The sequence below is a fragment of the Vicugna pacos genome, chromosome 1 (assembly GCF_048564905.1).
Source record: "Vicugna pacos chromosome 1, VicPac4, whole genome shotgun sequence".
In the NCBI taxonomy this organism is placed as follows: domain Eukaryota; kingdom Metazoa; phylum Chordata; class Mammalia; order Artiodactyla; family Camelidae; genus Vicugna; species Vicugna pacos.
The window spans coordinates 67,244,006-67,256,615 of NC_132987.1; the positions used below are offsets into that span (position 1 = coordinate 67,244,006).

The following is a 12,610-nucleotide window of genomic DNA, read 5'->3' on the forward strand; positions in this document are numbered from 1 at the left end:
TGTTATTTTGTTTTCCATAAAATAACTGAAGAAAAAAAAAAGACAGGAGGAAGTAATGAGCATCTTTGTGACAGGCAGAATAATGGATCCCCAAAGAACCTGTGAATATGTTAGGTTATATGGCAAGGGGAAATTAAGGGTTGCAGATGGAATGAAGGTTGCTAATCAGTGGACCTTGAGATGGGGAAATCATCCTGAATTATCCTGGTGGGCCCAGTGTAATACAAGAGTCTTTAAATATGGAAGAAGAAAGCAGGAAAATTAGAGTCAAAGCGATACAATGTGAGAAAGATTCAACTGATCACTGTTGGCTTTGAAGACAGGAGGGGGCCACAATCAAGGAATTGTGAGTAGCCTATAAAAGCTGGAAAAAGAAAGTAAACACTTCCCTAGAGCCTCCGGAAAGGAATGCAGTCCTATAAAGCCTGGATTTTAGACCAGTGACACCCATTTCATACTTCTAACCTCCTGAACTGCAAGATAATAAATTTATGTTGTTTTAAGCCACTAAATTTTTGGTAATTTATTACAGCAGAATTAGGAAACCAATATAATCTTCTAGTAGAATCACTTATCATTATTTACCTGAAAGGAGATAAAGCACAGAGTTTACTGAGTATTCAAATGAAATATGTATTCTCCTCAAGTAAAGAAAAAATTCCAAAACAAATACCCTTACTATTTTAAGGGGCAAATCATACCTCTACTCCCTACCCTACCCTTCCCTTTCTGGTAGCCTCATTTTCTCCTCTGTGGGTCAACTGCATTACCCCTCCTACTATATACCAAAATGCTATCAGAATCTACCACTGCTGCTACTTTTCCAACAATTTTCTCTTATATAAAATCAATTTACACACCTAGTCTTAAAAGTACAGATTCTATCCATTCTATTCTCTATTATAGTGTGACTTTAATTCTATCCATTATCTTACTGAAAATATTTTTACCCTAATCAACTTCCTCTTGGCCTAATTCAGTTGTTTTTTGGTATTTCTGGTTTGTTTGTTTGCTTGTTTTTCATTTGTTTTGTTTTCTCTATCTTTTATCTCTCTGCAATGCTGAGATACTCTTGAATTTCTTTCTTAATATTCTTTCCAAAGAAAGTTTCAGATTATCTGCCTCTACTCTTGAGTTTTCCTCATATCATTCTGCTCAGTTCTCCTATGCCTCCATTACTAGCTTTACATTTTCCATCTACTTAAATGTTTACAAACTGTAAGCATTTCCTCCAGATTTAATCTAACTTCTTAATTTACTGTACTGCTAATTTTCAAATTTTTTTGGTTTGCAGATATATAAACAGGTTTTTAGTCAATTTACAATGAACAAATTAGACTGAACATTAAGCAATGCAATCAACTTTCTTGACAACCCAATTTTATTGTGTTCATTTAGGTAAAGTACTAGATTTCCAACATGACTGAAATCTATAGGTGATTAACAGAGCAGAAAACCTGAAAAAACATAACTGTTTTCTCTAGCTACTCTACTTTTTAAATCCAGGTATTAAACCTACATCTAAAACCACCATTATTTATAATGAAATGTACATATTTCAATATGATGCTGTTTTTATGATACATTCAATTCAAGAGATACTTACTGGATATATATAATCCAATTATAAGATACAACTAAAATTGAAATATTAAATACTATATTTTTAATTAAAATTCATTATATTGATTATATATCATCATTATATTCAAAATCATTCTCTACACCACCTATAATGATTGGTAATTTGGGCCCTCCAATAGAACTAAAATCATACTCTTCTAATATCATACGTAAGTCCAGAAAATATAAGTGATTTTACTGATAAATCAACAAAAACACATAATTTCACTCTTACTATAGTCAGTTGGCTAGGAATGGTTTATGCCCTAATCATTTTTTTAACTCTGTATAATAAATACATTTTGAACAATAAACTTGTCAAAATATCTTCTTGTTGTATTCCTTCAGTGACTATGAATGCTCCACTTAACTAAGCCTCTTCATAGGTATCACAGTAGGCCTATTATGTACTTTTTGGAGGTGTTGTTCTATTCTTTACAACTACCTTCTATAAATCCTTTAAATATGATTTTTTTGCTTTCTAAAAACGTAATCACTGATTTTCTCCTAGTCCCTACAAATAACTTTTAGCTTTACTTAGAAAATTAGAAATGATTCCGCAGTATACTTAATACATATTTTTAAATAAACACATTTGTGTTTAACATACATTAAAAGATTATCTTTTAAATATTAAAAAAATTAAGAAAAATTATATTCCTTTTTTAAATGAAAAAGATAAGAACTGTCATTATAACTAAAATCTTTTATAAAGAACATTATTTTGACAATTAAGTAGAACAAAAAACCCTAATTTTCTCTTATGGTAAAAAAACCCCTCAATTTAAAAGCTTAAAACAGGGTTTCTACTTGAAACCTTTAATGGAGATAGTCAAAGTTACTGCTATTTAACTAATATGTAAATGGGTAATAGAACTATAATGCAGGAAATCAATATGATCATTTTATCATTAAAAGTAAACAATAGAACTTAACCCTATGATTTCTCACAGGCATATTTTCAATGGAAGGCAGAAGGGGTCTGCATAAATGCACTAAAATTCAAGAAATAGGAATTTGGTTTAATCACTAGATCACTAGCAATAACCCAACAGATAAACAAACCCAGAAATCATGTAAGACTTTAAATTAGTTCTATACTGAGACATAAACAAAGCATGACAGCACTGTTTGTTTTTAAGAACGTAAGAACTGTCATACTAAGTGAGACCAACAACCCAATTTGTTGACAATATACTAGGACCAAAGGACCTTTTGTGAGAAAACATAATTGTTATCTATGGTAACCTAAAAATTTTGTATCCATGAATGACTGAAAAATTGTGCTGAACACTGGAATTTGACACAACACTGTAAAATGATTATGAATCAATAAAAAATGTAAGAAAGAAAGAAAGAAAGAAAGAAAGAAAGAAAGAAAGAAAGAAAGAAAAGAAAGAAAGAAAAGAAAGAAAGAAAGAAAGAAAGAAAGAAAGAAAGAAAGAAAGAAAGAAAGAAAGAAAGAAAGAAAGAAAGAAAGAAAGAAAAGAAAAAAAAATTTTGTAAACTTACTTCCCACAAACCTATACTCCCTTACTTGAGCCTGAATCTGCACCCTTATGCTCTTAGGATAAGCAAAGTAGAAAGTCTGGAATACTGAAAAACTTGGCTTTGTTTTTTTTAGTTCTTAAAAAATTTATTATAATTCTTTTTGGTTCTTAAACTTGTTCGCATTTCAATCCTACCTAATCCTAAGGTAGTTTAATTCTTCTGGTTTGCCTCCATTACTATTCTTAAAGATGTCTATCCTCTACTGTCCATTTTGGTGACAAGAGCGTGAAGTCTTTGTCAGACACTTTAACTATAATAAGTTATCCTGCAGTGTCAACTGTACTCTCTTCAATTCTATCAGTTTGTAAATATAGAATGAGACAAGTCTACACATCTCAGGGATTCTTGTATAGTTCTTTTAATGAATGAAAGTTGCAGAAATGTGGAACTGTGATCATTGACTTGTGCCAATCTCAGTTACAGAACTTCCCAAGTAAAATGATATGAAATTAGAAGAATTATGGAGATGATGAAAAACCTGGAGAAGGGATATCTAGGCAATTAATCTTTCAGCTTTCCAGGGTCCTAGAAAGCACAACTCTCCACAGTACATGACTATGTTTCTGATCTTACACCTATTTAGTTGGGAAGATCTGATATTATGTTTGGTATAAAGATCATGATTACAAATCCATTTCCCTGTGGAAGTTAAACTAGTTATCTACATGTTGACTCTGACACCATGACTATTTATAAAAACAGCTTATAAATGTTGATGAATAGTGAGTTGCCCAATTTAAGAGTTTATTCAAAACTTTAGGAATTATGCCATCTGGTTCTGGTGATATATTTATTTTTGTCTATTTTGTTAATTAGGTCTAGAACATCCCATGTGTTTGTCACTGTCAATCTAATACTTCTGAATTGTTCCCCTATAAAGATCATTTGGAAACAAGAATGTTCCTAGTATCTTCCTCATAAAAATTGAATAAATTTAATTGAATCTTTCTACAATGTTTTCCGTATCTTTCTGAAAAGTACATAACATGTTCCTAAAGTTGTGCCACTCCTTCACTCAATGGTTTCCTTGTGTTTATGTAATATAAAATGTATTTAATAAAAGCCTTTTCCAAAAGGATGTTCAAAATGACATCTACTTTGCTCTTAACACATCACTCTATCAGATTCCTTGCTCTTACTCATTCATTCTTTCAACAAATATTTGCCTTCTATGTGGCAGGCTCTGTTCTATGAATTAGTGAGACAGTTGTAAACAAAATAAACCTCTGCCCTCAAGGAGTTATATTATAATAGGAGAAGCAAACAACAAGCAAATAACAGGTAATTGTACTGTGTTATCAATAAAAAATAATCAGGATAAGGGTAGAGAGTAAAGAGGATGACCAGAGGTCAATGAAGATCTGAGAAGTTAAGAGTTGAACTAAGAACTGAATGATGCAAATGGAACAATATAATTATTTGGGGGGGAGGTGTTCCATGTAAAGCAAACAGCAAATGCAAAAAGCCCTGAGCCAGGAATCAAGCCTGAAAAATAGTAAAAAAAAAAAAAAAAAGCCAATGTAGCTGGTTCAGAGTAAGTAACAGAAAGAATAGTTGAAAATTATGTCTTGTCAGGGGCCAGATCATTTAGAGCTTTTAAAGACAAAATAGGACTTTCGATTTTAAGACAAATGAAAAGCCATTGAAGATTTCTGAGCAGGAATGACATAATATGATTTAAATTTTAAAAGGATTCTTTTACCTATTATGAGATGGGGATCATGGCAACGCCCACGTGAAAGCAGGGAAAACACTTGGAAGGCTGTAAAATAGTCCAAGCAAGAGATGTGGTGGAAGAGACATGGTCAGATTTGGGATGTAGTTTTAAGGGAGAGGTAACAGAATAGTCTTTATCGTCTCAAAGTCTCTAGGTTTCCTGAGGAATTGATCATGTTGCCTTTTCTAATGAAAAAGAAAAATGAAGCAGAAAAAGTACTGGATTTGAGAATCAAAGACCAGAGTGTTAAACTTAACTATGTCTCTTACCAACTTGGAGATATAGGGATACCACTTAAATTCTCTGGCCTCAGATATCTCAGTAAAACCAAAATGCTAACACTTTCCTTGACTTCTTTATAGTACTGTTATGAAGGTCAAATGGGATATCTTACAGATGAAGCTCATTTTAATTTAACCAACTTACTAGATTAACAATAACTCTCCATTCTCTTCATAAAACATAGATTGATATTAATGGTTCATTAAATGCTTAAAACTAGGAAATTCTCTAGCTAGAATACTCATACTCTCCTGCTCCCAGACTAATTAGGTATGGGCCAGTTAACTACAGGGATGAACATAAAATATATCTAGAAAATACATACACACACATATATACATATGTTCATCCATATTTTGTATATGTCTGTATATATATATATATCTATTCATTGAGATTATACACACATGGGTATAAATTGTCAGGTGTTACATATCATCTAGAATTTACTTGTTTGTTGAAATATGTTTTTATTTATAGGAGAGATGTATTTGAAGAACTATTACAACATATAAAAACTACATGAAGTCTTAAGTTCCACTTATACAGTGATAAATATATGTATACGTGTGTGTGTGTGTGTGTGTGTGTGTGTATCTCATTTGATACTTAAGTTTCCTCCAAAAGCATATAAGTCCTTATTCTACTTTAAACAAACTAAAACTGACGATTGCAGATAATGAATTTGGGATGGTTTGTGGATGAGAAGTCCACACAGAACTCCAATCAGAGAACCAATACTCAATAAAAGAAATCTGTCATTTATCAAAAGATTTGTAAATTGATGCAGAGTTGTATTTTCAGTTAAAATAAAATGCTTAAATAAAAAAGAAAATAATGCCATTTGCAGCAATATGGATGGACCTGAGGATCGTCATTCTAAATGAAGTGGGTGGGAAAGAGAAGGGAAAATGCCACATGACATCATTTAGATGAGGAACCTAAAAAAATAATAATAAGGACACAAATGAACTACTTATTATTTATAACTTAGATGATTGATTTCTTGAATATGTGTAAGCACATTTGACTGTCCTTTATGATTGGATTACCGCATTTTATTGATTCTTATTTTGTAGTTGGCTTTATTCCTTTGTTAACTATGTAAGTTTAAAAAGCTAAAGCTCTAATTTTTGCTTAGAAACAATGATCAGTACATATATGTAAACTAAAAAAAATGTGCAGTATATTGTATATATGTATTTACATGTAATATAATGTATATGTGCAGTTGAACTGTAATAATTCCACCTAAAACTAAAAAAGGAAGAAAAAACATTAAAAAATAAAATGCTTAAGATATAGCATTATTAATGACTTTATGCTTTAATCTCTTCAACTAACCAACTACCCATATATATGCTACTTTATTGATAAAGTATATCAAGTACCAACTATACTGGTTCTCAATACTGACTAACTGTATATCAGACTCTCCTGTGGGGCTGAATAATTGATTATAATTTATTTTTTAAATGTATGCCAATAAAGTACCATATTTATTTGTTTTAATAGATGTTATTTACTGTGGTTTCACATAATATTTTTTTTAGATCATCACTGCTCTAGGGAAACCAACAGAATTTTTAGCAGGAAAAAATGACATAATTAACATTATAATTTAGAAATAATCATCATTGTAACAAAATGAATTGGAACAGGGTAAAACAAGAGGTGACAAGATCAGTTAGGAAGTGATTTCAAGAGACCAAGCAAGAAAATATGACAGAATGAACAAGTACTGGAGATGGTGAAAAGGGAATAAATTGTAGAAATACTAAGGAAATAGAATACATAGGACTTGATGACTGATCAAATAATAAAGAGGAAAATGGTTTTCAAAAGAGCACATTCTACATTTATACTTTAATTTTGGCCATGTTGAAAAGGTAGAAGTACTCAGAAGATACCAACTGCTTAGTACTCAGATTAGAATGTTCTTTGTATATTTAATCAGTGATTCCAAATGAATTCCCCACTTTAGTAACAGTTTTAATTTTGAAATTTCCTTAATCCATCTTTACATATTTTATTACAGTCCAGATAACCTAAAGTCATACAACCACTTTTTAAAGTTAACTATATTCCTATCCAAAAATGTCATAGTACTTTCCCCATTAAGATTTCAGTATTATTATTAGTGTTTAGCTCATATAGCTATCTATCCATATAATTTCTTTATAAATTGTTATCTAATATTTTATAACCCACTACTTATAGTCATTCCACCAAGAACAAAGTTATTTTAAAACTTTAACAATAATATAAACATATATTTCATTGCCTTTTCCAACTTATACACTGCCTTCACCTAATTTGTCTTATTGATCTTCCCAGCAACCCTCTTAGGTAAGAACAGAAATACTTATTACCATACTACAGATGAGAAAATCAAGTATCAAGGCAGATAAATGTCTTGCCGAAGACTATATGGCTAGAAAGTGGTAGAGCATTAAATAAATATAAATTTTCTGATTCTTAGGCCAGTGTTTTTCCTACCATACCATATGTTTTTGAAGTAGTACATATTTAACTTCCGCCACTTTGTATGACTTTTTTGTCTGAATAAATAGAAAGGAGATTATATACCCCATTTTCCTCTCTTGCATCATTCACCCATTTCCCCTGAAATGTTTTACTTAATACCTTCTCTACCAGCTTTATAAACTCAACAGACCCATGCCATTCTGTTTCAGAAATTTATCTTTTCTATATCAATTTTACCTCTACTAAAACTCTCCTGCATCACTATGACATTCATGAACTGAGAGAATTTGGAAATCTTTTCAGAGTCTTGGAATGGTAATACTAATACGTCAAAGATTACAGAATTAGGGCATAATTCCCCTGCTGAGCAGTTCAAATTTGACCTCCAGGACACATTTGCCTCATGACCACTATTAAGCTCCTCCCTAATTTGACAAAATATCTATTATTTCAAAGTGAGGACAAAATTGTATATACCTTTGTATACAAAACTGTATTGTATATAGATTTCACAGGGTAGATTAGAATCAAATCTGTATATCTAACCTAATTCTAAATGAACTTGCTTTTATGTAAACTAATTTATAATATTTTAATAATTATACATTTAATGTTTTTATAACCCTACTGGGAACAGAAACTAAGGCAAAAATTGAAACTTTCCCTTTATACATAATTTGTTTACTATAAAAATAATTTTAATTTCAAAAAATTTGTGTTGAAATATTAAAAATTAAACACTTAATTCTATAATTTCAAAAATTTACTATTTCTTCTCATGTATTAAAATACAATTATAAAACAATATCTGCATCATATGAATGACTTGGTAACTTTTTCATTGCACATGACATTCCGAGACTACCCCCAAAAAAGGACAATAAAAATTATAAAAAACTTTGTGTCAGAAAATATAACAATATCTCTCTATATTAACATAATGCTTGTTTGGTAAATTCTCATCTCCCCCCATCAGAATATCTATTTTTAGTTTTTTATTAGAAGTTCAACATTACAGTATAATTACCTAAAATGTTTCCTCACTAAACCAGAATATAGGCTGTTTTTGAGTTCTTACAAGTATTACAAGTTCTTAACTATTAAGCCCATTTGGCATTTGTTTGTTTGTTTATTAAGAATTTAAGAATCCGGGGGTATTTTTATTCAGAATTTTAAACAATACTATTAGGTCTTTAAAAATGAATATATTTACCTAGCTATTGCCTACTTAATTCTAGCAACATCTTAATACCTTTAATCATTTTATACTGAATAATGAAATAAAATTCATTTCTCTGAATGACAGTACAGGATTAACCAGAATGATGATTTTCTCCTTCCATTTACTACTCATACATAAATATTACAATAAAAAGTCCACAGTTGGGCCTTAATATTATCTTGAAGATTCTACTTTTTATGTTTGCTTATTCCCCTCTAAACTATCATTGTTTTTTAAGTTGATGCTGACGTTGATGCCTAGAATAGCTCTATTAATTCAAACTGACCTACTCACAGAATTCTCTGCACCAGATTGATACTGGCATCTCAACAATTTCCAGAACCTAATGTGTGTATTTCCTCACAGCAGCAAAATAAAGAAATAACAAGTTTTAAGCCAATTCGAAACTTACCTTACAAATCTGGAAATAGTCTGAAGTCAAGGTTTCCTGAATCTCCTCTCTGAGAACCCCTGCAGTCCCTCCTGGATGCACGGAACCACTTCCAGCCCCACTACCACTGTTACTGCCACTGCTGCTACCACTGCCAGGGGAGGAGGCAGTTAAGCCATCCAAAACTTTCCGAAAATTAAACTTCTTCATTTCAAAAACTGTTGAGAAATTCAAAGGAAAGGGTGACTTAAACACAGAGAACTGTACGAGGGCAAAAGTGTTTAGTTTTTCATCAGTCATGGCAGTAGCCAGTCCCCATTTTACGAGCATTGGCTTTAAATGATTAAAAAAAAAAAAAGCCTTCAGTTTATCAAATTTTAATTCTAAAAAGCATATCCTTCAAAAATAAAAATTTAAAGACAACTCCGAGAGCAACAGTATTTCCTCCTCATACATCAATTTTTTAAGGGCTTTATCCCCAGCTGTAGCTACGCTTTATCAACACTCCGGTAAAAATAAAAGGCAGTGTCATCATCGTCATTAGCATTATATCATCGTTATTATACAATCAAACCAGGGGCCAAGAGACCAAGACTCTCTCTCTCTGAAAGGCGGGCTTTCCTCCTAAAGGCTGAGCTCACAGTATCTTATTTTCAGAAAAATGATGGGAAGTGGGGGGGAAAGCTGGTATTTACTCTGCCACCACCTTCTGGGCTCTCCCTCATCATCTTCAACGCTCCCTTTTTCTCAGTAGGAAATGCAGGGAGGCCTTTTTCCATTCCCCACAAGGAACAGCCCAGACCCCAAAGCAACTGTGGGTGACCCAACGCAACAGCCGACGGGAAAGGCGAGCGGCGTCGCCGGCTGCCTTGGCTTCTCCCTCCTCCTCCCCTTCCTTCCCCGCGTCTCTACCCCCCCTTCTCTCCCCTCCCACCCAAACCTCCCGCCCGGCTCTGCCCGCAGCTGCCGCCGCGCTCGCCCGCCGGTCCGCTCTCCCCGCAGCACGGCGGGGGACCTGAGGCAGAGGCGGCGACGGTTGCGGCCGAGTCCCGCCTCAGCCTGCTGGGCGAGCAGAGCCGCCGCTCCGGCGGTCACTCGCCGGGCTAAGCGCCTAGACAAGGGGCTTTCGCCCTTGGGCGCGCGAACACAGAAACACCCTCACACAGACATTCGCGCGCCCATCCGGTGGACACACAAACACCCTCACGGAGACGTTCGCGCGCGAGCGCTCACGCGCACAAACACACACAGGTGTGAGGGAGCCGCGGCTGGACGGCGGCGTCGGCGTCCCAGAAGGATGACTATCTGACTCTCGACTTAGGCACCTTCCTCAGCCGCCACGAGCCGCCTGCCAGCCCGGAAAACAGAGGGTGCGGAAGGACGCGGGCTCGCAGGCGTCGGTCCCTCCCGGCTCCAGCCGCTTCTCCAGTCCCTCTGGTCGCGGCGCCCAGCGCTCTCCAGGGTCCTAACGGAGCAGGCAACCTCCACCGCAGGCTCCGCCCTCCCGCCGTGGGAGGCAAGCCCCGCCCCCGAGCCACCCCCTCGCTCGCCCAGCCCCTCCTTCTCCGCGAAAGGAGCGGAGAGCTCTGGGATGTCAAAGGGCGGGAGTAGCCTCGGCTCCAATCCTAGGCTCCAAAAGGCCAAGTTCCGAGGTCGCGAGGCGCGGAAGAAATTTAGGGATAGGTCGAAGGAAGAGCCAATGAAAGGGGGAGGGGAAAATTTAGAAAGGTAGGTAAAGTATTTGATTGACAGCGGTACTGGCCAGTATGCTGGGGGGCCGTGCTTTGGGGGCTGTAATTGGCGCTACCTGTTGAAGGACGCAAGTGTGAATCAATAGAATGCCACGAAGCGTACGAACTTGGGCGCCTTGAGTCCGAGGCTGCAGGAAGGTTTTCTCTAGGTTTGACTCTGGCAACATTGTGAACTGGTCAAGTGTTTTGCAGTTTATCACCTCTGAGCCTCTCCCCACTCACCAGGTGCATCTACGGGTTCCTCTCACTGCTGTGCTACTTGCATAATTGTTTAACGAGTCACATCTGCCATACGGAATTGTATTCCAATGAAGTTTTGGAATATATAACCTTACAGTTCCTAAGGAATGATTTGATCACCTTATTTTCTCTACGTAGACTTGTCCCTTCCCCCCATTTTCACATATACAAATTTTTTTTTTTTGAGAAACATTTCTCTCACTTGGTAAACCGTGTCAGGAATATACTTTAAGCTTTTTCTGTGAGTCACAATAATCATTTTGAAAGATGCACTATTTGGTGCAGGATTGAAAAAAATAGCATCAGGATGGAAAGATGTCGTCCTCAGCCCTGACTTACTACTGAATTAGGGGAGTTTGGGGACCTCGATTTCTTAATCTGTGAAAATGAGGGCAGCTCAGGTTCCTAGACTTCAATCTGGGCAATGCAAGATAGCTAGTTAGTAATCATCCCATATATTCTTACATTTAAGAGATCTTCTAGGATAACCTCTTCTTTTTCTTTCTTTTCTTTTTTTTTGGGCGGGTACATGGAGGGTTGGGGAGGATGAGGGATAAAAGAGGAGACCTGAAAGAGAAATAAGTTGCCCAAAGTCACATAGCACAGAAATGGCAGAGATGGAATAGAGCCCAGTTTTTTTGGATCCTCAGCTCAATGCTCATTTCTTTTTTTATTTTTTATTTTTTCAGTATTATTTTACTCCTTTGGAGATCTCCCAAAGACCCCCCCAATTCTGCCTGGTGGTATCCCATTGCCACAGTTAGATGGTTAACACCAGAGTCAGGCAAGGTATTGTAAATTTCTCCTATTTTATTCAGCACCTGACACAATATTTCTCATATAAGAGGCGCTTAAAGGGTTTTGAACAGTTGGTTTTTAATAGTTACTAGTAAAAGATGTATGAGATGGTACCCAATTATATCCGGTTTTGGAGGGGCAAACATAAGGGTGAAACAAAGGCCATGTCTGATGTAAATTAGATTTTTGTAGAGTTCCAAATATTATATCGGATTCCTAAAAAAAAATATATCTATTATTACTGTCTTTTTTCTTGCCCATTTCATCTCTAAGTTCCAACTGAAGCTAAAGAGTTTGCTTTTCTCTTTTTTATGTGTTGCTTTTCTTTTAAAAAGGGGGGAGGGGAATTGCTCTAACTCTGAGAACTAGGCATTGTTATCTAAAATAATGGATTCAGGTGCCCTCCATTCCTTCATCAGAAAGTCTATTGGCAACTTAATTTTCAAACAAAGGAAAGCAAGCCTATAGCAAGGGATGGTTTGGCCTTTTGATGAGAATATAAAAGAAAATATCCTGATTCAGCAAAGTGAGATGTTGAGTTTGCAAGA

General features: G+C 35.3%; 1 protein-coding gene across 1 annotated transcript in view; it reads right to left on the reverse strand.

Annotated features, from left to right (window-relative positions):
• The window catches only part of STXBP5L (syntaxin binding protein 5L), a 288,793-nt gene extending 278,099 nt beyond the window's left edge, over positions 1 to 10,694 (reverse strand). The window contains exons 1-2 of the mRNA XM_031680678.2: positions 10,599 to 10,694; positions 9,295 to 9,491 (exon numbers count right to left, since the gene is read on the reverse strand). Coding sequence (XP_031536538.1) covers positions 9,295 to 9,483 — 189 coding nt within the window. The 5' untranslated portion in view covers positions 9,484 to 9,491; positions 10,599 to 10,694. The remainder of the gene's footprint in view (positions 1 to 9,294; positions 9,492 to 10,598) is intronic.
• Between the last annotated feature and the right edge of the window lie 1,916 nt (positions 10,695 to 12,610).